Source organism: Perca flavescens, chromosome 13 (genome assembly GCF_004354835.1).
Source record: "Perca flavescens isolate YP-PL-M2 chromosome 13, PFLA_1.0, whole genome shotgun sequence".
Classification (NCBI taxonomy): domain Eukaryota; kingdom Metazoa; phylum Chordata; class Actinopteri; order Perciformes; family Percidae; genus Perca; species Perca flavescens.
In genome coordinates, this window is record NC_041343.1 from 35,491,998 (window position 1) to 35,517,261 (window position 25,264).

At 40.9% G+C, this 25,264-nt stretch overlaps 1 protein-coding gene across 3 annotated transcripts; it reads right to left on the reverse strand.

Moving 5' to 3' along the window:
• Nucleotides 1–1,101: 1,101 nt before the first annotated feature.
• LOC114566684 (GTPase IMAP family member 6) lies at nt 1,102–15,010 on the reverse strand. Of its 3 annotated transcripts, none has more exons than XM_028595354.1 (5): nt 14,910–15,010; nt 9,180–9,992; nt 5,059–5,130; nt 2,664–2,798; nt 1,102–1,613 (listed from the first exon to the last, which is right to left on the reverse strand). In XM_028595354.1, exons 2-5 carry the CDS (start codon nt 9,781–9,783, stop codon nt 1,330–1,332), a joined length of 1,095 nt encoding a protein of 364 aa, XP_028451155.1. In that variant the 5' UTR covers nt 9,784–9,992; nt 14,910–15,010; the 3' UTR covers nt 1,102–1,329. The 3 variants fall into 3 exon arrangements, with proteins under 3 accessions (XP_028451155.1, XP_028451156.1, XP_028451157.1); XM_028595355.1 differs by having other exon boundaries at nt 9,180–9,989; nt 14,910–14,999; XM_028595356.1 differs by lacking the exon at nt 14,910–15,010 and adding an exon at nt 14,517–14,586.
• Between the last annotated feature and the right edge of the window lie 10,254 nt (nt 15,011–25,264).

The following is a 25,264-nucleotide window of genomic DNA, read 5'->3' on the forward strand; positions in this document are numbered from 1 at the left end:
GATTGGTCAGTGGGCGGTGCTTTAACACTGAGTATTGATTGGTCAGTGGGCGGTGCTTTAACACCGGTTGATCTCTGATCTCCAACTTAACCTGCCCCCGACCAGGTTAGGTGTTCAGCATGAGTTACCACGGCGATTGAACCCGATAACAACTAAACCACCTTTGTAGTACAGAAAATCCCGGTTTGAGCCTGAAGTTAGCTCGTTAACGACAAATCCTGCTTCGTAGTACAGGCCTCTGTACACAGACTCAGATATACAGGAAACAACCAGTGTTGGCACAAAGTACAAACACTTCGGTACTCTACTTAACTACAATATTCACATATATGTACTCTACTTTGTTAGTTATACTTCTTGAAACTTTAACTCTGATATATTTCCCCTAAAGCATCTTTGTTACTCGTTACTTACAAGAAATGTTTTCCTACGTTGGAGTCAACAAAAAATGTAAATTCTGTTTCGGTTTTTCTTTTTATTTATAGAACTTTGAGTTTGATGTTTAAGAAAGTATGGAAACTCTGAATAGTATACTTCACTATAAGGAAGCCACCATGAAGGTAATTAAAGTTTTTTTTACTTGTAATAATGAAGTACATTTAATATCATAAAATGACTTTTGATACCTAAGTTCAGTAAATATCAGACACTTTAAGACTTTGACTCAAGTAATGCTCTAAAAGGAGACTTTAACTTCTACCAAAGTCTGTTTCTGGTAACATACTTTTACTTTAAGTATTACTTCCAAGTAATTTATACTGGAAACAACCCAACAACAAAAGAAAGACTTATAACCCTATATTTCATCTGAACACAAACATGATCAAAATAAATTTAAAATCTTGACACACATACAGACACAATCAACATATTTGCTGTTTTGACTTTTTTTGTCGCTTTTTCAACAACAAAAAATTGCTTTTTCAAAAATGTTGCTTGTATGAGTTTTTTTTCCCGTTGTGTGCTTCATGTTAGAAAGTGAGACTGAAGCATACTTTCTAGATAACTGCATAAGTAGCTGGGGATTCGGCTGCTTCTAGGAGTGATTAACTACTTTCAATAAGTTAAGTTGATCAAGAAGAATGAAGAAACGCTCACAGATGGCATCACAATGATATGTTTATTCTTTAATTAAAAGCTAGATGTTAGAAAAGGAAGCTGTAAACTGTCCCAAGAATCTCATGTGGACATGGTACAGAGTTGATATGTTACAACAGCTCAACTTTCTCGGTTTCTTTATACTGCTATGATGATGGATTATCTGCTTTCAATATGTTAAAGTTGAAACAAACAGATTAAAGAAACACTCACAGAGCTGCTGTTTCTGTCTCACATGGGGAACAGCAGATGTCCACTGAAGGTGGTGTGGTTAAACTCATTGTCAAACGCCCTACTGTTAGCCCTCACACGCACAGACACGATCTCTCCCACCTCCAGCTGCAGCGTAACAGCATTAGAAGAACTCAGAAAACCGTTCGCCTGATACTCAAATGCAATGAAAACCCTCTCTGAGTTCTTGTACAACACAGCAGCTGAAGCGTGTCTGCCGTCTCCATATGCAGCGACTGTCCACTCAAAGTGGTACGCTCCTCCCACCGGGGCAGTAAACAGACCTGTTGGATGTATGTTTCGTCATTTTAAATGGAAAACCAAAAGAAGTTTGAACAGCAACATACATGTGAAATATATTAGGGATGCACAATATATCAACAATAACATCTGTGAAACTGGTCCAGTATTAAAGCAGAACCGAGCTGTAATGTAACCCTACAGGACTAATGTTCAGCAGCAGTTAGAGTCACTAAAAGTTCTGTTGTTGCTGCTGACAGACTCAGATTATTATTCTAAGTGTCTGACAACATTATGGGATGGATCCCTACAGAGATAGACCTTTTAGTTAAAGAGTAAGATCCTTTTAGTTTAACATGAAACAGCCCCAAAATCACCATCACCAAACTCCACCAGACTCTATGTAAATAATCAGGACTTTTATCATCATAAAACACATTTCATTCAAAGTGGACAGAAACTAAATTAAACTATCAAAAGCCATCTTGGTTCATCTTTCGACTGTTCCAACAATCCCCACTCTGGTTTGGTTGAAATAAACCCTTAATTCACCCATTTACATGTGGAGATATGCTGGCTCTATACACGCTACAAGTCCTGATTATTGACATGGAGTCTGGTGGAGATATGCTGGCTCTATACACACTAAAAGTCCTGATTATTTACATGGAGTCTGGTGGAGATATGCTGGCTCTATGCACGCTAAAAGTCCTGATTATTTACATGGAGTCTGGTGGAGATATGCTGGCTCTATACACACTAAAAGTCCTGATTATTTACATGGAGTCTGGTGTAGTTTGGTGATGGTGATTTCGGGGCTGTTTCATGTTAAACTAAAAGGTCTATCTCTGTAGGGATCCATCCCATAATGTTGTCAGACACTTAGAATAATAATCTATGATTTATGGGATTTTCCAAATGTTTTGCAAAAAGAAAAAAAAAACATTACTTTTACAAATACAGTGTTTACACGTTTTTCAGTACGAACAAAATATAATTATAGAAACTTGTTTTATAAAGATAAATATTGGTATTCTGCCAACATCTTAATATCAGTGCATCCCTAAAATGTATTGTTAGAATATCAGAGGTACCTGTGGTTGGGTTGTAGGCCTTTCCGATGTTGGTGATAACATTTTTGAAGATCAGGGGAGTGTCCATGGAAAAGGTTCCAGTAGTTGAATCACCTCCACCAGTCATCAGAGAGGCTGAGAATGCAACCTGTCGGCCTGAGAGAGAGAGAGACAGATTATTTATCGTTTTATTTTTACAAAAACACTTTATTTACATATTTAGTATTATATTTTGTGCTAATGCATTAAAATCTCAGTATTTGTTTAAAAATAATATCATCTGGTAAAAACCAACTCTTCATCAACAACCGAACAAACAATATCATTAAAACACCAACGCTGTTTAAAAACATCAATGTCTCCAATATGTTTATAAAAGCTGAACTCTAATCAGAGAACAGGTACAGGCTCAGAGACCACAGCCTCACCATAGAGAAAGACAGGTACAGGCTCAGAGACCACAGCCTCGCCGTAGAGAAAGACAGGTACAGGTTTAGAGACCACAGCCTCGCCGTAGAGAAAGACAGGTACAGGCTCAGAGACCACAGCCTCGCCGTAGAGAAAGACAGGTACAGGCTCAGAGACCACAGCCTCGCCAGTGAAAAGACAGGTACAGGCTCAGAGACCACAGCCTCGCCGTAGAGAAAGACAGGTACAGGCTCAGAGACCACAGCCTCGCCGTAGAGAAAGACAGGTACAGGCTCAGAGACCACAGCCTCGCCGTAGAGAAAGACAGGTACAGGCTCAGTGACCACACCCTATATATATATATATATATATATATATATATATATATGTGTGTGTGTGTGTGTACATGTGTATGTGTGTGTGTGCGAAAGAGAGAGAGAAAGTGAATGTGTACGTGCAATTTTTCATGTTACAGGTTACTGTTTTCCTTAATGCTGTCAATGTTCTAATTGTTACTGTAAACATTGTTCTGCTGTTCTGCTTGTGCTTTGGCAACACTGTACCTACAGTCATGCTAATAAAGCTACCTGGAATTGAAAAACAGAGAGAGAGAACGAGAGACAGAGACAGAGAGAGACAGACAGAAAGAGAGAGATAGATAGAGACAGAGAGAGAGACAGAGATAGAGAGGGAGAGAGAGAGAGAAAAAGAGAGACAGAGAGAGACAGACAGAGAGAGAGGGAGAGAGAGAGAGACAGAAAGATAGAGAGAGACAGAGACAGAACAATGAAATTGTAAAAATCATCAAACATTAAACTGATCATTTTGAGTCCTATCTCCTCCAAAAAAATATTACTATTATCTGAAATTGAAGCTTGTGGTGGTAGACTTTGTAGAGAACTACAAGTACCTGGGGAGTTTTATTCATGACAAGCTGAATTTTAATTATAAGACTGAGATGTTATGTAAAAAGGGCCAGCAACGTTTGTTCTTCCTCCAGAAGTTATCTCAGTTCCATGTTGATAAGACCCTCAGGATCCTATTTTACAGATGATATATCCAGTGTGTTTGAACCTTTTCTTTAGTCTGTTGCTACGGGAACCTCAGCATCAAGGCCTAAAACACACTATCCAGAATAGAGAAAGTGAGCAGCAAGATCTTGGGGGTACAACAGAGTATTCTAACTTATTGGTTCAACAGACAAGTAGAGAGGAAGGCTGAAGCCATTCTGTCCGACAGTGATCTCCCCCTTAACTCTGAATTTCAGATTTTGCCTTCTGGCTCCAGGTTGAGATTCCCTGTGATGAAGAGTAACAGGTACAAGCCCTCCTTCACCCCCACAGCCATTTCACTTGTAAACTCGGTACGGGGGAGGAGATAGAAACCCCTCAATTCACTTGGCAAAGTGTGTAGTTTAGTAAGTGATATGATGTGGACGGTGATGATGATGATGATGATGATGATGAGTAGGCTAATGATGATGTCTATGCTATTCCATTGTCTAACAACCCTTCTTACAACAGGAGTCCATCTTCTAGTAATTGTGTTAATTTGATTATTTGTAAAACCTGTGGTTTGCAATATGAGGGGAAACCAAAAACACCATGTTGTTGGTGAGGTTTACTCAACATCGACATAATATTGTTAGGAGAAAAAATACGTACACACCATTAGTTCAGAATTTTCTGGAAACATGGTTGGAATTCAGTGCAGGCTACGGTCACTGAGATTAACATACAATGGAGTTTGGCTCAAAGAAAAAGAGCTCAACAGATCTGGACTTCCCAGTTAGATACTTAATTTACCAAGGGGCCTTAATAGGAGATGAGGTGCTCGACAGTGTGGAACAATGATGGACCGTGTGAGTTACAATCTTCTAACTCCTAGAAGCAGCTGGGAGCCAGAAAAACTAGACGGAAATGAGTTATGATTGCAACATCTGCAGTTTTCAGTTATTTAGAATAAATAAGTTGAACTTCATGCCACACAGCTGAACAGAGAACAATACCTTGCAGTTGTTGCTTCAGCTTGTTCACTTCAGCATTCAGCTTGTCCACTTTAGCCTTCAGTTGAGCTTGACCTGCAAAATCAGAGTGTTTCTTTGTCAGCTTCATTTTAATGCACCTTCAGTTTCTTTGAACATTGCTTTAGAGCTGCATGAATCAGTTGTCAACTCTTACATAAATCTCCAACTATTTTTATAATCGATAAATCAGTTTAAATTATGTGTAAGGGGGAGGGGGGGTGTACCGTGTGCAGTCATTGAAAACAAGTTATGTTCTTCAAAGAAAATGAGCCAAGGCCAGTGAGTTTGAATTAGAAGAAATAATAAATAGCATACTTTTTCTTTTAGCAAACACTGAAAATGGGTCCCACAGACCTGAACAATACACAAGGGTTACAAAGGAAATAGTTATTTTTTCTTTATTAAATTTTAATTGGTTGGCTAAGAATCTGCTGGATTTATTGTCATGATCAAAGTTGCAAACACAGGTGGTAGACTTCGTTGAGAACTACAAGTACCTGGGGAATTTTATTGATGACAAGCTGAATTTGAATTAGAAGACTGAGATGTTATGTAAAAAGGGCCAGCAAGGTTTGTTCTGCCTCCGGAAGTTATCTCAGTTCCATGTTGATAAGACCCTCATGATCCTATTTTACAGATGTTATATTGAGTGTATTTGAACCTTTTCTTTAATCTGTTGCTACGGGAACCTCAGCATCAAGGCCTTAAACACATGGGGAGCAGGTGTGTTAAATTTGGTGTTAAGCTCTCACACTCTCTCATACTGGTCACTGGAAGTTCAACATGGCACCTCTTAGCAAAGACCTTGCTGAGGATCTGAAAAAGAGAATGGTTGCTCTACATAAAGATGGCCTAGGCTATATTACTAACACCCTGAAACTGCTCAGCGTCATATCCAGAGGTCGTCTTTGGGAAATAGACGTACGAGTGCTGCCAGCATTGCTGCTGAGGTTGAAGGGGTGGGGGGGTTTGCCTGTCAGTAGAGGAGGTGAAATTAATCAAATAATCGATGCATCGAATCGTGGACATGGACTATGCTGTATCGATAATCTGCCGGGCCATAGTCGATTATTAGGGGTCCAAGCCCAAGGGGGCTGTGAACCGCGTTTGCAATGTCAGCGGGTACGCGCCACACACGGTGGTGTGTGGCGCGTACCCGCTGACAGTGTGAAGCACGTGTCCGCGTTATTCTCGCATATGGAGGGAACCTCGTGATTTAACCTGCAACATGTCAGCTGTTTGGAAATTCTTCAGCGTGTGGGCAGAAGATAACAAGTTTGCAATATGTAACACCTGCAAGGAGAAAGTAGGGCACGGCGGGACGACACCAAAAACCTTTGGCACAACAAATTTAATCAGACACTTGAGACATCACCCAGCTGAATTTACGAAGTTTGACGAAGCTAGCAAAGGGCAATGCTCCGGGGCTAAAGGTAAACATCAAGCTAGCACTGAGCCATCCACAAGTCAGCAACCTCTGTTCGCTTTTTTAAGCAAGGAAAGGAGCAAAGGCATAACTGGAAAGATAATAGAATTATTTCCCAGATGTTTCGTTGAAAGAAATGTTTGACAACGTGTCAAAACACACTCGCAGCATCTTACATGCGAACCCCAATGCAGGGATTAGTTTTACAACTGACATTTGGACGCCTGAAGTCCAAGCTAAGCCTAACTGCACAGTGGGTGGATGATGACTTCCAACTACACCAAGACCTGTTACAATGCCAAGAGATGGTCAGGTCCCACACTGCTGCCAATCTGGCCTTTCGACAGAATTTGACAACACTGGGGAATCGACAGGTGTAGGGTGCATGTGGTGTTGCGAGACAATGCAAGAAACATGGTCAAAGCACTGAATGACGCCAACTTGGCTTGACATAGGCCTATAGCCTGTTAATATCTGATTGTGAAACAATACTTTCTTAAATCCTTTTTTTTGTGCAAAAGGTTCAAGAATCGCTACTTCTCCAATGAAGTGAAAGATCAAGTGAAACAGGAGCTTCAGACTGCACTGCAGAGGGAGACCAGATGCCCACCAGAGGAACCTGCTGCTGCAGCATTCATGGCTCGTGGACCTGACCCAGAGGAAGCATCTGCAGCCAAAAAGCCACGTAGCTTACTGTTTTCAGTTCACGATGAAATCCTTCAGGAAAATACTGAGCTGGAGCAACCAATGGCCAGCCCCTTGTCTGTGCAGGTACAGAGCTACCGGTCAGAGGTGCCCATTGGCAGAAGTGAAAATGCATTGACTTACTGGATGATCAACAAAGATCGTTTCCCTGAACTTGCTCCACTTGCTCTGCACCATGTACAAATGTTGACAGTGAGCGCTTGTTTAGCCTGGCTGGACATGTGGCAGATGAGAGAAGAAACAGACTATCTGGTGACAAAGCAGAAATTCTTCTGTTTGTGAAGCAAAACTTGCCATTGATGTAGTGATTGCAATAGGCCTGTGTGTCTGTGTGTGTTTTGACTTGAGAAATATATTTGTACAGAAAGGCTTTTATTTTATTTTATATATTTTTATCATTCATATATTATTGGATTGCCATTGCCGGTTTTCCCTGTTTTCATACAGAGGTTTAGTTTGCTAAATATCACATTTTTTTAGTTGGATATTTGATGTGAAAAGAAGGAAATGGTTCTAACATTGCACTTTAGATGTGTGTGAATTTCCCCACACCAGGAGTAATTTATATAGTTCTGTTTTATAGTGGTCCATTATCTGTTCAAAATGTTCTATGTTCTGTGCAAAATGTTCTATTAAAGAAAAGATAGAAAATAAACATTTGTGTGTGCTGTAAAGTGGTTAGAAAAAATGGAATCGGCTAAAATCGGTATTGGCTGGCCTAACTCAAAGAAAATCGGTGCATCTCTAATAAAAAAATGTATTTTATGCATTGTGATGCATCGAGATATCGAATCGAAGACATTATAATCGTAATCAAATCGGGAGATCAGTGAAGATTCACACCTGTACCTGTCAGTGCTCAGACCATACACCGCACTCTGCATCAAATTGGTCTGCATGGCTGTCGTCCCAGAAGGAAGCCTCTTCTAAAGATGGTGCACAAGAAAGCCAGCAAACAGTTTGCTGAAGACAAGCAGACTATGAACATGGATTACTGGAACCATGTCCTGTGGTCTGATGAGACCAAAATAAACTTATTTGGTTCAGATGGTGTCAAGTGTGTGTGGCGGTAACCTTGTGAGGAGTACAAAGACAAGTGTGTCTTGCCTACAGTCAAGCATGGTGGTGGGAGTGTCATGGTCTGGGGCCGCATGAGTGCTGCCGGCCCTGGGGAGCTACAGTTCATTGAGGGAACCATGAATGCCAACATGTACTGTCACATACTGAAGGAGACTGGACCGCAAGGCAGTATTCCAACATGGTAACGAACCCAAACACACCTCCAAGACGACGGGTGATGGACTGGCCAAGCATGTCTCCAGACCTAAACCCTACTGAGCATCTGTGGGTCATCCTCAAATGGAAGGTGGAGGAGCACAAGGTCTCTAACATCCACCAGCTCCATAATGTCGTCATGGAGGAGTGGAAGAGGATTCCAGTGGCAACCTGTGAAACTCTGGTAAACTCCATGCCCAAAGGTTAAGGCAGTGCTGGAAAATAATGGTGGCTAAACAAAATATTGACGCTTTGGGCCCAATTTGGACATTTTCACTTAGGGGTGTACGCACTTTAGTTGCCAGTGGTTATTTTGAGGGGACAGCACAGTTGAACCTGAGACCAACATTGAACCTGTAACTATTTGTCCTCTGTCACTAACAGACAACTTTGCAAACTCTAACCTGAAACACTAAAATTTATTTAATTATTTTTTTATTATCATTTTTAGGGGGCCTGAGATTAAATTTAGGCTTGAGCCCCCCTAAAAAGGGTCTAAAATCACCCATGATGAAGATGCTGTCCATCAATTTCTCATCCCTAAACTTGACCCTGTAATTGTAAAAAAGAAAAGAAAAGAGAAAGCTTGTGTTTGAGATCAGTTTTTGAGGCCCAGTGGAGATTCTGATATCAGCTGGAACTGAGGTGTCAATCAGATTCAACTTTAGATCAGTGTAAGAATTAGATCCCACTGTACCTGGTGGATCAGGCTGGTCCTGGGTCCTGAGGTGGCCAGACTTCATCAGCAGATCTCTGACTTGTTCTTCATCGGCATCTTTATTGTTGAAGAGGTGATACCGCTTTGCAAACTTTATAACAACTTCTAGAAGCTTTCCTTCCTTTTTATCTTGAAAGATAAAATCCTCCACTGTCCTGCCCTCCTCTAACATATCACCCCCAGTGAAGAGCAGGTAGCTCTTCTCCATCCCCCGAGGCCCGAGGACTTCCATAGCAGCTCTCACAGCCTTCTGGTCCTCCTCTGTGAACCGTCCAACTCTGATCACCACCAGAAACAGACAAGGTCTGGAGGACTGCAGGAGATCCTGACAGAACTTCTTAATCTTCTCCTCGGTGTCCTTGCTCTCTAATATTCCCGGGGTGTCGACCACTGAGATCTGGTTCCCCAGCACATTCTCTGTTTGTTCAGAGATCTCTGTCGTCACTGGTTCAGAGTCCAGCTTTGACTCAAACGCTGCTCGTCCCAGGATGGTGTTTCCTGAAGCACTTCTACCAACTCCTGATTTACCAATCAGGACGATGATGAGATCTGGAGGAAAAGAGTTCAGACCTCTGAATGACATCTCTACGTCTCCTTAGTTTATTTATCTGATGAGATTCCTTTTCACGTATTTAGTTATTGTCATGTGGGATTAGTTTTAAACATCTGTTTGTTCTCTTAAGATGTGTCGTCGCTGGTTTACAGGCCAGCTTGGACTCAAACGCTGGTCCTGAAGCACTTTTTGAGATCTGCATCCAGAACTGGGTCCATGTCTGTGGATCAGAGGACCTGCTGAAGAAAAGAATCAGATTAATTAAGTTTCAAATGAACACTATTGTATTTGTGGAAATCAACAGCTAGAAGCATGATGCCATTATGTCTCCCTATCAGAAGTCTAGTCTGGATCTACTGAAGTACATTTTCAGGATAAAACCTTCAGCTGTCTGTGTGTTTCCCGACCACGGTCTGGGAGCCCCAAACAGGAAAGGTGTAACACTAGATTCTCCGTGACACAGTCTGTTGTAGTTCATGCACATCAGCTTGTACAACACAGCTGCTTCCTGCACCATAAAAAAAATGATTCAATGCTTCTACCAATCATTATAATATTATATTTATAAAAATAAAATGTACTTTCTAATGCACAACTGAGGCCTAAAGCTCATGAACCCACTGAAGTCAGAAGAAGGACTATCTGAGGAGCACCTGAATGCACCATAAACCTGCCGTGGGCCGTGCTGTAGACTGTCTGGTGGAATAAGTCAGGGATTCATGAGGACTGGTACTTTCAAACAGTTTGACATGCCGACCCAGTACATACAGGACCCAGAACATACAGGACCCAGTACATACAGGACCCAGAACATACAGGACCCAGAACATACAGGACCCAGAACATACAGGACCCAGTACATACAGGACCCAGAACATACAGGACCCAGAACATACAGGACCCAGAACATACAGGACCCAGTACATACAGGACCCAGAACATACAGGACCCAGAACATACAGGACCCAGTACAGGACCCAGAACATACAGGACCCAGTACATACAGGAGCCTGTACATACAGGACCCAGTACATACAGGACCCAGTACCCAGTACATACATGAGCCAGTACACTAACAGGAAGTTAACAAGGGTGGGTCTCCATATTTTTGCAGCTGATCTTTTCTTTGGCTGACTGAATCCAGTAAACTCTGAAACTTTCTCTGGTCATCATTTTCTCTCCAAAAGATCAAACCTTTAATAAAGTTTCACAGACAAAAACATCAAATCTGAGCCTATACGTGCAGTTTAGTGTCCCAAATTGCCCATACAATGTTGTTAATTATGAACCTGCTAAACCACCTGTGCTGTTTAACAGGTGTTTTATAGTAATTAATCTGCGCGTGACAAGTTTGCTGATCAAAAAGTAATTTTGTTGCAAATGTGCATTATTTACAAGCAAACAAATGGCAGGGAAACGATTGTGGCCAATTGTGAGGTCCTCAATGAGGATCAAATTAAGGGGGGAGTGGAATTTATTCAGCGCAACTTTGTAGACCCCGATGACCCCACAGTCCACACGCAAAACATGGAGAACACATGGAGCGCAAAGAAGAAGCTCAGGCAGCAGCCCGGTGTTACGGTTTAACTGGTTTTTGAGTTAACTGGTGATAGGTGTTGCAGGCGGGGCTGCACCGCTGCAGGAAACAATTCTGATCAACTTGCCTCTTTTTCACATTCATTTGTCGGGGTCTTGTGAAACATTACGGTACGAACGGGTTGCTGGGACAGTAGTTTTGGACCCGACAGATACATGAACAAATGAGCCGTTTTTGTTTAACGAAAATATCACTTGTTGTCTGGCGAGTGTAACGTTGTGTGTCTCTACCACGGTCTCTGACTGTAAACCACGGACATTAGCTAGTGACATTCACCCTTTAGTTAGTTATACAACGGTGTCCAACCTATACGTAGGCCTATTATAGATAACAAACAAGCTATAGGTAGGCCTGTTATAGATAACAAACAAGCTATAGGTAGGCCTGTTATAGATAACAAACAAGCTATAGGTAGGCCTGTTATAGATAACAAACAAGCTATAGGTAGGCCTGTTATAGATAACAAACAAGCTATAGGTAGGCCTGTTATATATAACAAACAAGCTATAGGTAGGCCTGTTATATATAACAAACAAGCTATAGGTAGGCCTGTTATATATAACAAACAAGCTATAGGTAGGCCTGTTATATATAACAAACAAGCTATAGGTAGGCCTGTTATATATAACAAACAAGCTATAGGTAGGCCTGTTATAGATAACAAAAAAGTTATAGGTAGGTCTGCTATATATAACAAACAAGCTATAGGTAGGCCTGTTATATATAACAAACAAGCTATATGTAGGCCTGTTATAGATAACAAACAAGCTATAGGTAGGCCTGTTATATATAACAAACAAGCTATAGGTAGGCCTGTTATAGATAACAAACAAGCTATAGGTAGGCCTGTTATAGATAACAAACAAGCTATAGGTAGGCCTGTTATAGATAACAAACAAGCTATAGGTAGGCCTGTTATATATAACAAACAAGCTATAGGTAGGCCTGTTATAGATAACAAACAAGCTATAGGTAGGCCTGTTATAGATAACAAACAAGCTATAGGTAGGCCTGTTATATATAACAAAACAAGCTATAGGTAGGCCTGTTATAGATAACAAACAAGCTATAGGTAGGCCTGTTATAGATAACAAACAAGCTATAGGTAGGCCTGTTATAGATAACAAACAAGCTATAGGTAGGCCTGTTATAGATAACAAACAAGCTATAGGTAGGCCTGTTATAGATAACAAACAAGCTATAGGTAGGCCTGTTATAGATAACAAACAAGCTAACAACAAAGACACCAGCACAAACCTGATATTTCACCTTTCCACACCTGCTCGTAGCTAATATCCAAATTGCTATAAAATGGGAGTTTGACAGTCCTGTCCAAATGTGATGACGGAGTAATAGTGTGTAGTGTAGACTACCATGGTGATGAGAATGATGCACGTCCGTAGAATTCAATATAAAACACAATCAACGGGACAGAAGTTGTGTCACAAATTAATCTGGCATCAGTTGTTACTATCTCCACAAACATTACGTGCAAAGTTGCAAACACCTCAGAAAGTATGTTTCACTTATCACTGTATGAAAGAATCTCAAATCAACTTGAAGTCAGATTAATAATGTAATGATAGGCTACAAACATGGCCTTTAAATCAGACACATAGCAGTTAAAACTTTGATAACGGAAAGGTTTTGGAAAACACACTGACGTTTGTAGTAGCCAATTGTGAACAGGCATCGACACAGCCTCCTACGTTGTCAGTCTTCATTCTTGCAGCGGCATCACAACTTAATTCAATAACAGCACAACATGGATCAAGTGTATTGAGATCTGTTAATATTTCAATACAGCCTGTAAGTAAAACATAAACTACATGAGGTTTGTACACCCAGCTGAACGCAGCGTGGAGACAGCTGTGGCAAAATATGATCCGCTAATCCGTGATTAACTTGTGATACATAGGCATTTAAAATAGAAATGTAATTATATTTCTGTAGGCTACGTAGATGTGTTATGTTAAAAGCTAAAGGCTCATCACATCCACATTATTTAATATTCATTATGTCTACTCATTCATCCAGATAAGACAGCATCTCTCTCATATTGCACAGTGGGTCAGAGAGAAACGTATTTTCAATTGCTCTGTATGTCTGGCACATATTGCAGAATTGACAAATAAAGTTGACTTGACTTGAAGTAGCAGGAGTTCGATCCAGTGTGGGTTCAATAAAGTATATCTTATGTTATTGAATGTCTAAATATCTGCAATAAAATGATTAGGAAATACTACAATTACAGATACAATTGTTAGTTATCTTAATTTAAGATATCCATAATGAAAAAAAAGAAAACATTGCAGATATTGTGTAACTGAAAATATTCAAAACTTCACTAATATTCACAAAGTAGAAGCCAGCTTCCAAATTCTTTTATTTTGTTGACATATTTGAGTTAAAGGGTTTTACAGAGGGATTTTTATTTTAGATATATCCTTTTATCACTGCATAAATCAGAATATGGTGTCAATAGCCATAAAACATCCATTTTCACCACGTTTTTAGGTATAAAATGTTGCATAAATGAGGCTGTGAACAAACCCCTGTGTAAATGCCTTCAGAATATATAGATAGGAGTGAAACTGGAAAGCTTGGTGGATGTAAGTGAGCTGAAGTTGAGTTTTCTGACTCGGAGTATGAGAAAAACCCATTTCGAGAAAATGGCCTTTAAATATATCCTAGATTACAAAATGCCACACATTGTGTATGATACTACATGTAGCTACAGTGTTGTTTTAACGCTGACGTGTTTACTAATGGAAATGTCCCAAGTCGAGCGGGGTGTCTCCGTGGCTTGCAGTGACACAACCAGACAACGGATGATATTTCATAACGACCCCGGCTAATGTTTGCAGCACGAGTGTCGGGACCAGAAGGAATGCTCAGTTTCTATCGACAAGTCTCACCAGACACCGACAAATGAATGAGAAAAAGAGGCAACGCGATCAGCAGGTTTACTTCCTGGTTAGTCGGGAATGGGTCCTGAAAGGCCACGCATACACCACATCTGCCTCGATCACCAGTTAAACCGGAACACCGGAACAGCGGAGCTCTTTCAGTCCTAGCTGGCAGAGTGGTTTTCCCGGCACTAGGCCTAATAAACACAGTTGCCACAATTTACAGTGTAGCCTAAAGCAATCATGATAGGCCCTACTTGTTTTATAAAGACTAAGGCGCTTTTCCGGCTGCTCAGCCGGACCCGAGGGCCCGGGCTCCTCCAGACCAACCGAAGCACTGAGGCGCACGGCTACGGCTACGGCTACGGCTGGGAGGGACTCGGACTCAGAGGCGTTCAGTCATGATCCCGCAGATGGTAGCTTTATGGTAGCTTTGGGACACTCAGTTTAAAAAAAAAAGAATAAACTAACCTTTCTCAAATAAGACCGTCATCATTTGGGACACTAAACTGCACGTAGGCTATAATCAAAAGTGAAAGTAAAGATCTGAGGCAAAACTCAGAAGAAAAGTAATAAAAGATATAGAATGTATTCCTCCGGAGAGATTCACCTGCTCAGGTGTGAAGAAATAAACAATAAAACCAACTCACCTGAACACAACACGACGATATCTCTTACTCTTCTGTTCTGCTTCTCGCTCTGAAGACATGTGCATACACACGTGATCAGATTTCAAAATAAAAGCTCCTCTTTTATTTTAAGAGTACTAAAATATTTGACTCAAGTAAAAGTAGAAGTACTTGTTTAAAGATGCACTCAGAGAGGACATGTACTTTACTTTGAAATAATAATTCATACAATATAAATATAAAGTACACACTAAAAACAGACAGTGAGTGTTGATGAGAGGGTCAATGATCAGCTCCAAGTATTCCTGCAGTACTCCAGTCCCATCTGTATCCAGATTTAAACCTGGTTCCTCATAAGGTCAGGACTAACTGATGCTGTTTAAGTTCTTCATACTCCTGTTCAAACACACTGCTTCTGTTTCTATCTGTGAGGGACTTGTTGTCTATGACCTTTATTTTGAAAAGTAGGACCAGAAATGATCGGCTCTTGGAGATGAACAGCGCCCCGCCTGATGCGAGCAGGCGGGAGGGGCGGTGACAAAAGTCCGCTCTCAAGTCAGACAGTTTCCAGCTGATTCCAGCCCTTATATATACCGTCTATGATTCCAGCCCTTATATATACCGTCTATGATTCCAGCCCTTATATATACCGTCTATGATTCCAGCCCTTATATATACCGTCTATGATTCCAGCCCTTATATATACCGTCTATGATTCCAGCCCTTATATATACCGTCTATGATTCCAGCCCTTATATATACCAGCCCTTATATATACCGTCTATGATTCCAGCCCTTATATATACCGTCTATGATTCCAGCCCTTATATATACCGTCTATGATTCCAGCCCTTATATATACTGTCTATGATTCCAGCAGCCTTCAGGCTGAACAGGAAGTCATAGAAACACTGTGGTTTGATTCTGATTCAATAAAATGTTATCAGACCCATAAATCAGCTCCTACACAGTCTCCAGTTGATTTCATTATGCCAGAGTAGCTGTCAGAATGCTCTACATGCGATCTGGTGCTAATTTTAATTTTAATCAGATTTAGTCTCTCTGACTACTGAACATCACTATCAGCCTCACAACATGTGTTCTAATCAGCCTTTAAATCAGACACATAGCAGTTAAAAACCCTCCCATTCAAAATCAATAAAAAGTTTATATAAAACGTCATCATGTTGAGTCGATTCTGAACCAATCAGATGTTAGATCAGCTGAGGGACCGGCGTTTCCCAGCATGCCCTGGGTCCGCCTGGCTCTTTTTCTTTTTTTTTATTATAAATCTTTACGATACAAACAGTAAGAACACAAAAAAAACCGAGTCATTAATACAGCAAAAAACATTATTCAAGAGCAGAGCCAGGGGGAGTTTCAAATAACTACATTAAAGATAGATCATAACTGATGGTTTTAGCAGCTTTCTTATTCTTTGAATCATAGATGGTTTTGATGTACTGTTCCGTTTCCTTACTAAAAGCAATAAAAGAACGTTTAGAGTTACTAAATTTGGCTTTGTGAATATGATATTTCCCTAAAATGATCAATAAATGAATTAGGAATATTTCTGTTTTTTACTTTTGTTGTCATGGAAACCAAACAGTACATCTTTCCACAACAAAGAAAAATCAGAGATAAGTTTATCAGTAATGTATCGGGATATCCAGAAAGTGATGGTGTAGGGACACTGCCAGAACCGGTGTGGCATTGTTTCTGGACATATTCCACATAGAGAACAGTTAACACATATGTCAAGCTTAAACCTAGAGAACAGTTAACATATATGTCAAGCTTAACCTAGAGAACAGGTAACACATATGTCAAGCTTAAACCTAGAGAACAGTTAACACATACTGTATGTCAAGCTTAAACCTAGAGAACAGTTAACATATATGTCAAGCTTAAACCTAGAGAACAGGTAACATGTCAAGCTTAAACCTAGAGAACAGGTTACACATATGTCAAGCTTAAACCTAGAGAACAGTTAACACATATGTCAAGCTTAAACCTAGAGAACAGTTAACACATATGTCAAGCTTAAACCTAGAGAACAGGTAACATGTCAAGCTTAAACCTAGAGAACAGGTAACACATATGTCAAGCTTAAACCTAGAGAACAGGTAACATGTCAAGCTTAAACCTAGAGAACAGGTAACACATATGTCAAGCTTAAACCTAGAGAACAGTTAACACATATGTCAAGCTTAAACCTAGAGAACAGTTAACACATATGTCAAGCTTAAACCTAGAGAACAGTTAACACATATGTCAAGCTTAAACCTAGAGAACAGTTAACACATATGTCAAGCTTAAACCTAGAGAACAGGTAACACATATGTCAAGCTTAAACCTAGAGAACAGGTAACACATATGTCAAGCTTAAACCTAAGGAGATAATGCTTAGCAGGATAATACCTGTGTATGATTTTGATTGATGATTCTCTTACTTTATTCATGAGGAGGTATTTATAAGGAAGGTTCCATATATTACCCCAATTCAGGTTGTCAACAAAGTTAAACCAATAGGGAACAACATTAGGGGTGCTGGTGACATCTCTCTGGAATAAAGAGCGAATGTTACGATTATTATTCCTGGTTGTGGTAGCGAAACACCAGTCTCTTTTAGGACAGTTACAATACAAGATGGGACGGCATCCATAACAATTGCAAACTCTCTTGGGGTGATTGGAATGCCAAAAGTATGAAGGAATTCAGAATAATTCAGTAATGATCCATTATCATCTAGTAGTTGGGATACTAGAATTATGTTATTATTGAACCAAATTTTATAAAATAAAGATTTATTCTTGAATGTAAAAAGTTGATTATTCCAGATGAAGCATCTATGTGGGGAGAAATTATGTTTGTAAATGAATAACCATGCTAAGAGCATTTGTTTGTGGAATTTAGATAGAATTAAGGGAATTTGTTCTATTTTATAATCACACAAAAGTATGTATTCTAGACCACCAACCTTTGAGAAAATATAGTTAGGTATAAAATTCCATGTAGATATGGGATTTTTTAGAAAATGCTTTATCCAATTTATTTTTAAAGTATTATTAAGGGTTGTAAAATCAAGAAAGTTTAGACCACCACGTTCAAAGGTGTTCATAATAACAGATTTTTTGACATAATGCGTCTTGTTTTTCCAAATAAAATTGAAAAGTAATTTATCAATGGCATTACAGAGCTTTTTGTTGAGAAACAAGGGGATAGCTGCATATGTAAGACGGGATAAACCTTCTGCCTTTGTCAACAATACTCATCTTTTCAAGGATAAATCTCTCTGCAGCCATTGATTAAGCTTTTTCTTTGTTTTATCACTAATCAAATTAAAGTTTACAGAGCATCTCTCATCCTCATTTTTCATTATAGTAATCCCAAGATAAGTAATATTATCTTTGATTGGTATGTTACAGACCTGGGAGGGAAAAAAGTGGCTTCAGATTTAAGCAGAGTCCAGAAGCTGCGGAAAGTAATTCTATTGTTTTGATAGCAATTGGCACTTGGCTGGCATTTTGCCTTTGCAGTACATTGTTCTAACAGATTTACAGAAAAAATCACCAAAACCAAATTTTTCAATAGTTTAAAATATATAAGTTATGTTCTACTGTGTCAAAGGCTTTATAGAAGTCCAAGAAAAAGATAAAACTATCATCAGGACATAAAAATGAATAATCAATTATATCTAAGACAAGCCGAATATTATTTGAGATATGTCTTTTTCTCATGAATCCTGATTGGACTTCATCAATAATAGGGTCTAAAACATTTTTTAATCATTTTGCAATAATTGAGGCATACATTTTATAGTCCGTGTTAAGTAACGAAATAGGTCCCAATTATCAATAAACAGTGGATCCTTTTTGGGTTTGGGGATTAATGTAATTAAGCCTTGGGTCAGTGAAGGAGGTAGAGAACCTTTTTCGACACTTTTTTAATATTACTTCAAGTAGAAAGGGAGCTAAATCTTGTGTAAAAGCCTGATGAAACTCTGCAGAGAGTCCATCAACTCCAGGAGATTTGTTAGTTTTTACAATGTTCAATTGCAAATGTGATTTCCTGCAAGGTTATAGGGAAAATGGCAGAGTTTCCTCCTATTTACGATTTTTGGATACAATACTACCATAATTCCTCAAATATTTCATAAGTTGCCAATTGCTTCATAAGTTCCCAATTGCTACCAAAAGCATCCTTGGACTTTGCTTTATTCCAAAATTCCAATATTAGTTTTTTTATGTCTGATTTTACCACATTGTGTTGTTAAAGTGAACGGTTTAGTTTCCAGTAAGCATTTCTACATCTTGTAGAGGGGGCAGAGTGCAGTGGGATAAAGATAGAGACTGCATTATGATCTGTTAATGGGGTTGTGATGATATTAACTGATATTTTATCAAAATTCAAATGATCAGAAACTAATCAATAGTCCAATCGTGAACGTCTGATGACACTTCTATTACTCTAAGTAAAAGCATTTATGTTAGGATTGTTAAACCTCCATACATCAATCAGGTAACATTTTTGCATAAATAATTTTAAGTTTTCATTTACTGCAGTGGAAACACATGGAGGCCAACAGTCAATGTTGTGATCTAATATCATGTTGAAATCCCCCCTATTACTATACCTGAATTTGGAAAGTTATTAAGGGTATTTTGTATATGCTTCTCTAAAGTTTCAAGCATTATGTTGTTCTCATGGTTAGAATTATAATCATATATGTTATTAACTATCAAAGTAAAGTTTTCAATGGTTAACACTTGGAAAATAAAATGACCTGATGTATCACTGAACAGTATAACAGAATAGTCCCTGGAAAATTATATTTTAGAGTCGCAACACCAGCAGAATGTCCAGACCCATGAGCCTGCCACAGATCATTCCCCCATTGGGATCTCCATAATCTACCATCGTCCGGAACTGAGTGTGACTCTTGAATGAAACAGAAATCAGATTTGTGCTGCTCGACAAACAAAAATAACGCCTTGCACTTAACAATATTCCTTATCCCCCTGGCATTGAGAGTAATGATTGATAAAGACGTATTAACAACAACAGGCAGAATAATGTAAGAAGTAAAGTTTGGATGAAACTAGACTTTAACCTTACGTTAAGGAACTGCACCATTTTAACTTAAAAGTGCATAGTGAAACTTAGTAAAGCAATGAAAACTAAGGAGGTACCAAGGTTCTCAGTCGACAAATTAACACATACCAGTTATTAACAATTAAAAGACATAAAATGCTAGCCTCTAGGACATTGCAAAACATTTGACTGGATGTAATAGATGTTGTCTTGTAAACAGATTCACTTGAGGGTCATTAATGTGCTCATCAGCCCTCAGAAAAATATTTAGTCACCCTTTGTGGATTACTCACTACCGGGGCTCCGCGGCTGGCTGCCGACATAACTATATTTACAGTTTGAATTTCGTCACGACACTTATATCACAGCTATCCCAAGGTCTTACAAAGCTAACAAAAGCTAACAGTCCGATTTGAATTTAAGGCATTTTTATGAACGTGAGGGGTCTTGTTAGGAGGAGCAGCTAACTAACTATGTCTCCCATTGAATACAATGGGAAAATATTGCGGCTAGCTAGCTACACTTTTGGCATAACTATAGCGTATTTACAGTTTGAATTTCGTCACGCCACTTATATAACCTCTACCCCAAGGTCTTATAAAGCTAACAATGGAATCTGATTTCAATTTCGTACATTTTTGTGAATTTCAGAGAAATTCTAAGAGGAGGCTAGCTAGCTACATCCAGCCGCAGGCTCTACAGTACAGGCCAAAAGTTTGGGCACACCTTCTCATTCAATGTGTTTCTTTATTTTCATGACTATTTACATTGTAGATTCTCACTGAAGGCATCAAAACTATGAATGAACACATATGGAATTATGTACTTAACAAAAGTGTGAAATAACTGAAAACATGTCTTATATTTTAGATTCTTCAAAGTAGCCACCCTTTGCTTTTTTTGATAACTCTGCAAACCCTTGGTGTTCTCTCAATGAGCTTCATGAGGTAGTCACCTGAAATGGTTTTACCTTCACAGGTGTGCTTTGTCAGGGTTCATTAGTGGAATTATTTCCTTATTAATAAAAAAAGCAAAGGGTGGCTACTTTGAAGAATCTAAAATATAAGACATGTTTTCAGTTATTTCACACTTTTTTGTTAAGTACATAATTCCATATGTGTTCATTCATAGTTTTGATGCCTTCAGTGAGAATCTACAATGTAAATAGTCATGAAAATAAAAAGGAAACGCATTGAATGAGAAGGTGTGTCCAAACTTTTGGCCTGTAAATGTACTACCTGATCTCAGGTCAGTTGTGTAGCCTATGTAAATGTTGGGGCGTGACTTTCTCTTAATACACCCATGGGCTGACAAAGGTGCAGGTCTTGGGATGCTTACGTCAACTTCCAGCTTTGTTGAGATTCGCCCGTTTTCAGCGGCAGTTTCAAAATATGAGATTTTCATAGTAAAGGGGTGTCAATGGGATTTTGAGCTTCAATGTATGTCCTATTTACCCTCCAAACTGTCGTTATTCAACTATGACAGGGTAAAATCGGTTTGCATTCTATCACCCCTTTAACTTAACATGCAGTGTTATCAGATCTTGGGAGACAAATAAGCAACCAGGTCTGTGAAAACAAGCCCAAAACAAGTGACTTTTTCTACCGAGCCCCTCTAGGTTCCGGGAAGAGAAAAATAAATAAACTGCGAGCATGGTTTTACAATCAGTGGGACGGATTTTAAACTGTGGGTACAGATTGTCAAATTACATCCATGAGGACAGATTGGTAAACTTTGCACAGTTTTGCAAAACTGTATACACGGTAGTTTATTCCCTCTGCGCAATGTGACGTCAAAGGGACGTCTTTTCCATGTCATTTTTGGATGTCCAATTTCGGTCCACTGAATGGGGTGGCTACTTTGAAGAATCTAAAATATAAGACATGTTTTCAGTTATTTCACACTTTTTTGTTAAGTACATAATTCCATATGTGTTCATTCATAGTTTTGATGCCTTCAGTGAGAATCTACAATGTAAATAGTCATGAAAATTAAAAGGAAAGACATTGAATGAGAAGGTGTGTCCAAACTTTTGGCCTGTACTGTATATTATAGTTCTGTTAATGATGATGGTGCTTCAGCTTCAGAATGGGATTAGTATGGCTTACGTTTTCGCCCGCAGGATTGCACCTAAATGAAATTATAGGTGTAATACAATTCCAGTTTTCACCAGTAATATTATAAGTTAAATACTCGCTGTTTGTGCGTATGAGTATTTCCACCGACCCGTTTGTTTGTGGTTGTTACCATGGTGAATCGTAAAATCATGGCTCCATTCATGCTGCTTTTTATATTGTGCACGCGCGTAACCCTGAGTGAACATACTCCGAGTTGATTGAACCAACTCAAATCAGCTGTTCTGGAACCGAAAACTCAGAGTTTCCATCTCAGGGTAAATCAACTCAGACATCAGGGTTAGACTCAGAGTTTGTTAAACTCCTTCCTGGAACGGACCCCTGGTCAGGAGCAATCTCCTCCCTCTGACACAGTGCTCTTTCATTTCCTCATCCATTCATTCAGTCTGTATCAGGCGCCTTTTAGAGCAGTTTGTGAATAAAAAAATATATATATGTTGGTTTATTAACCGTGTTAGGCAGACTATGATACTCCCATTGTTTTTAAGAAGTGACCGGTTTCATAGTTTAATGGTAATCACAATTATTTAAAAAAGCATTTACTTTTCATACCAAAGGTGTCATTTTATGCTGCCCTCTCTTTACTTCCTACTACTACTACTTCCTTCTCTTTACTTCGTACTCCCATTTTCAATTAAGATTTTTAAAAACTTACCACAGATGATTTGGAAAAGTAATGACTGGGAATATGTCAGCTTTCCACATTTCCCCGTTGAATATCTTGGTCATCATGGCAATTGAGAGATCTGAAAAATACAAACATTAAAATAAGATAAGATCCTTAATTAGTCGCACAGCAGGGACATTTTCACTGATACTGCACCAAATGGAACATGCAATAAAGATAATGACTTCTCCGTGAACCATCACCTTATCGTGGTGGAGAGGTTTGTGTGTCTCTGTGAACCTGAGGGCTGTGTTGTCTGGAGCTTTGTGCTCCTGGTAGGGTCTCCCAAGGCAAAGTGGTCTCAGGTGAGGGGCCAGACAAAGAATGGTTCAAAAACCCCAATGAAGAAGCAAGGTAGAGATGGAGTGACCCTGCCCGGAGGAAGCCCGGGGCCCCGCCTGGAGCCAGGCCCAGACGGGCGGGCTCGCCGGCGAGCGCCTGGTGGCCGGGTTTGCCACGGAGCCCGGCCGGGCACAGCCCGAACAAGCTACGTGGCTCCCATCTCTCCAGCCCATGGGCCCACCACCTGTGGGAGGAACCGTTGGGGTCGGGTGCGATGCCACATGGGTGGCAGTGAAGGTCAGGGGCCTCGACGGACCAGACCCGGGCGGCAGACGCTGGCTCTGGGGACGTGGAACGTCACCTCTCTGTGGGGAAGGAGCCGGAACTGGTGCGGGAGGTGGAGCGCTACCGGTTAGATCTGGTGGGGCTTACCTCTACGCACAGTCTTGGTTCTGGAACCATACTCCTGGATAGGGGTTGGACTCTTTTCTTCTCCGGAGTTGCCCAGGGTGTGAGGCGCCCGGGCGGGTGTGGGGATACTCACAAGCCCCGGCTGAGCGCCGCTGTGTTGGAGTTTACCCCGTGGGCGAGAGGGTCGCCTCCCCACGCCTGCGGGTTGTGGGGGGAAAACTCTGACTGTTGTTTGTGCATATGCACCAAACAGGAGTTCGGAGTATTCGGCCTTCTTGGAGACCTTGACTGGAGTCCTGCATGGGGCTCCAGTGGGGGACTCCATTGTTCTGCTGGGGGACTTCAACGCACACGTGGGCAATGATGGAGACACCTGGAGGCATGATTGGGAGGAACGGCCTCCTGATCTAAACCAGAGTGGTTGTTTGTTGTTGGACTTCTGTGCTAGTCATGGATTGTCTATAACGAACACCATGTTCGAACATAGGGATGCTCATAAGTGTACCTGGTACCAGAGCACCCTAGGCCGAAGGTCAATGATCGATTTCATAATCGTTTCATCTGATCTGAGGCCGTATGTTTTGGACACTCGGGTGAAGAGAGGGGCAGAGCTGTCAACCGATCACCATCTGGTGGTGAGTTGGGTCAGGGGTGGGGAAGACTCTGGACAGACCTGGTAAGCCCAAACGTGTAGTGCGGGTAAATTGGGAACGTCTGGAGGAGGCCCTGTCCGACAGACTTTCAACTCACACCTCCGGGCGGAGCTTTTCGTGCATCCCTGTGGAGGCTGGGGGCATTGAACCCGAGTGGACAATGTTCAAAGTTTCCATTGCTGAAGCTGCGGCGAGGAGCTGTGGTCTTAGGATCTTAGGTGCCTCAAGGGGCGGTAACCCACGAACACCGTGGTGGACACCAGTGGTCAGGGAAGCCGTCCGATTGAAGAAGGAGTCCTTCCGGGATATGTTATCTCGGAGGACTCCGGAGGCGGTTGCAGGGTACCGGCGGGGGCCGAAGGGCTGCAGCCTCTGCCGTGAAAGAGGCAAAGCAGCGGGTGTGGGAGAAGTTTGGAGAAGACATGGAGAAGGACTTTCGGTCGGCACCAAAGTGTTTCTGGAAAACTGTTCGCCACCTCAGGAGGGGGGGAGGGGGAACCATCCAAGCTGTGTACAGTAAGGATGGGACACTGTTGACCTCCACTGAGGAGGTAATAGGGCGGTGGAAGGAGCACTTTGAGGAACTCCTGAATCCGACTAATCGCCCTCTATGTTAGAGGCAGAGCTGGAGGATAACGGGGATTGTCGTCGATTTCCCAGGCGGAAGTCACTGATGTAGTCAAACAACTACACAGTGGCAAAGCCCGGGGATTGATGAGATCCGTCCAGAAATGCTCAAGGCTCTGGGTGTGGAGGGGCTGTCCTGGTTGACACGCCTCTTCAACATTGCGTGGAAGTCTGGGGCGGTGCCAAAGGAGTGGCAGACTGGGGTGGTGGTTCCTCTTTTTAAAAAGGGGGACCAGAGGGTGTGTGCCAATTATAGGGGTATCACACTTCTCAGCCTCCCTGGTAAAGTCTACTCCAAGGTGCTGGAAAGGAGGGTTCGGCCGATAGTCGAACCTCGGGTTGAGGAGGAACAATGCGGATTCCGTCCTGGTCGTGGAACAACGGACCAGCTCTTCACTCTCAAGGATCCTGGAGGGAGCCTGGGAGTATGCCCAACCGGTCTACATGTGTTTTGTGGATTTGGAGAAGGCGTATGACCGGGTCCCCGGGAGATACTGTGGGAGGTGC

Bases quoted from the DNA above. Each gene is read 5' to 3' on its own strand.
- LOC114566684 (XM_028595354.1), bottom strand. From the start codon at position 9,783: ATGTCATTCAGAGGTCTGAACTCTTTTCCTCCAGATCTCATCATCGTC. The intron at 5,131-9,179 runs GTACAGTGGGAT...CTGATTTTGCAG, and splicing joins GGACCAGCCTGATCCACCAG to GTCAAGCTCAACTGAAGGCT. The intron at 1,614-2,663 runs GTACCTCTGATA...TACATCCAACAG, and splicing joins GGCCTACAACCCAACCACAG to GTCTGTTTACTGCCCCGGTG.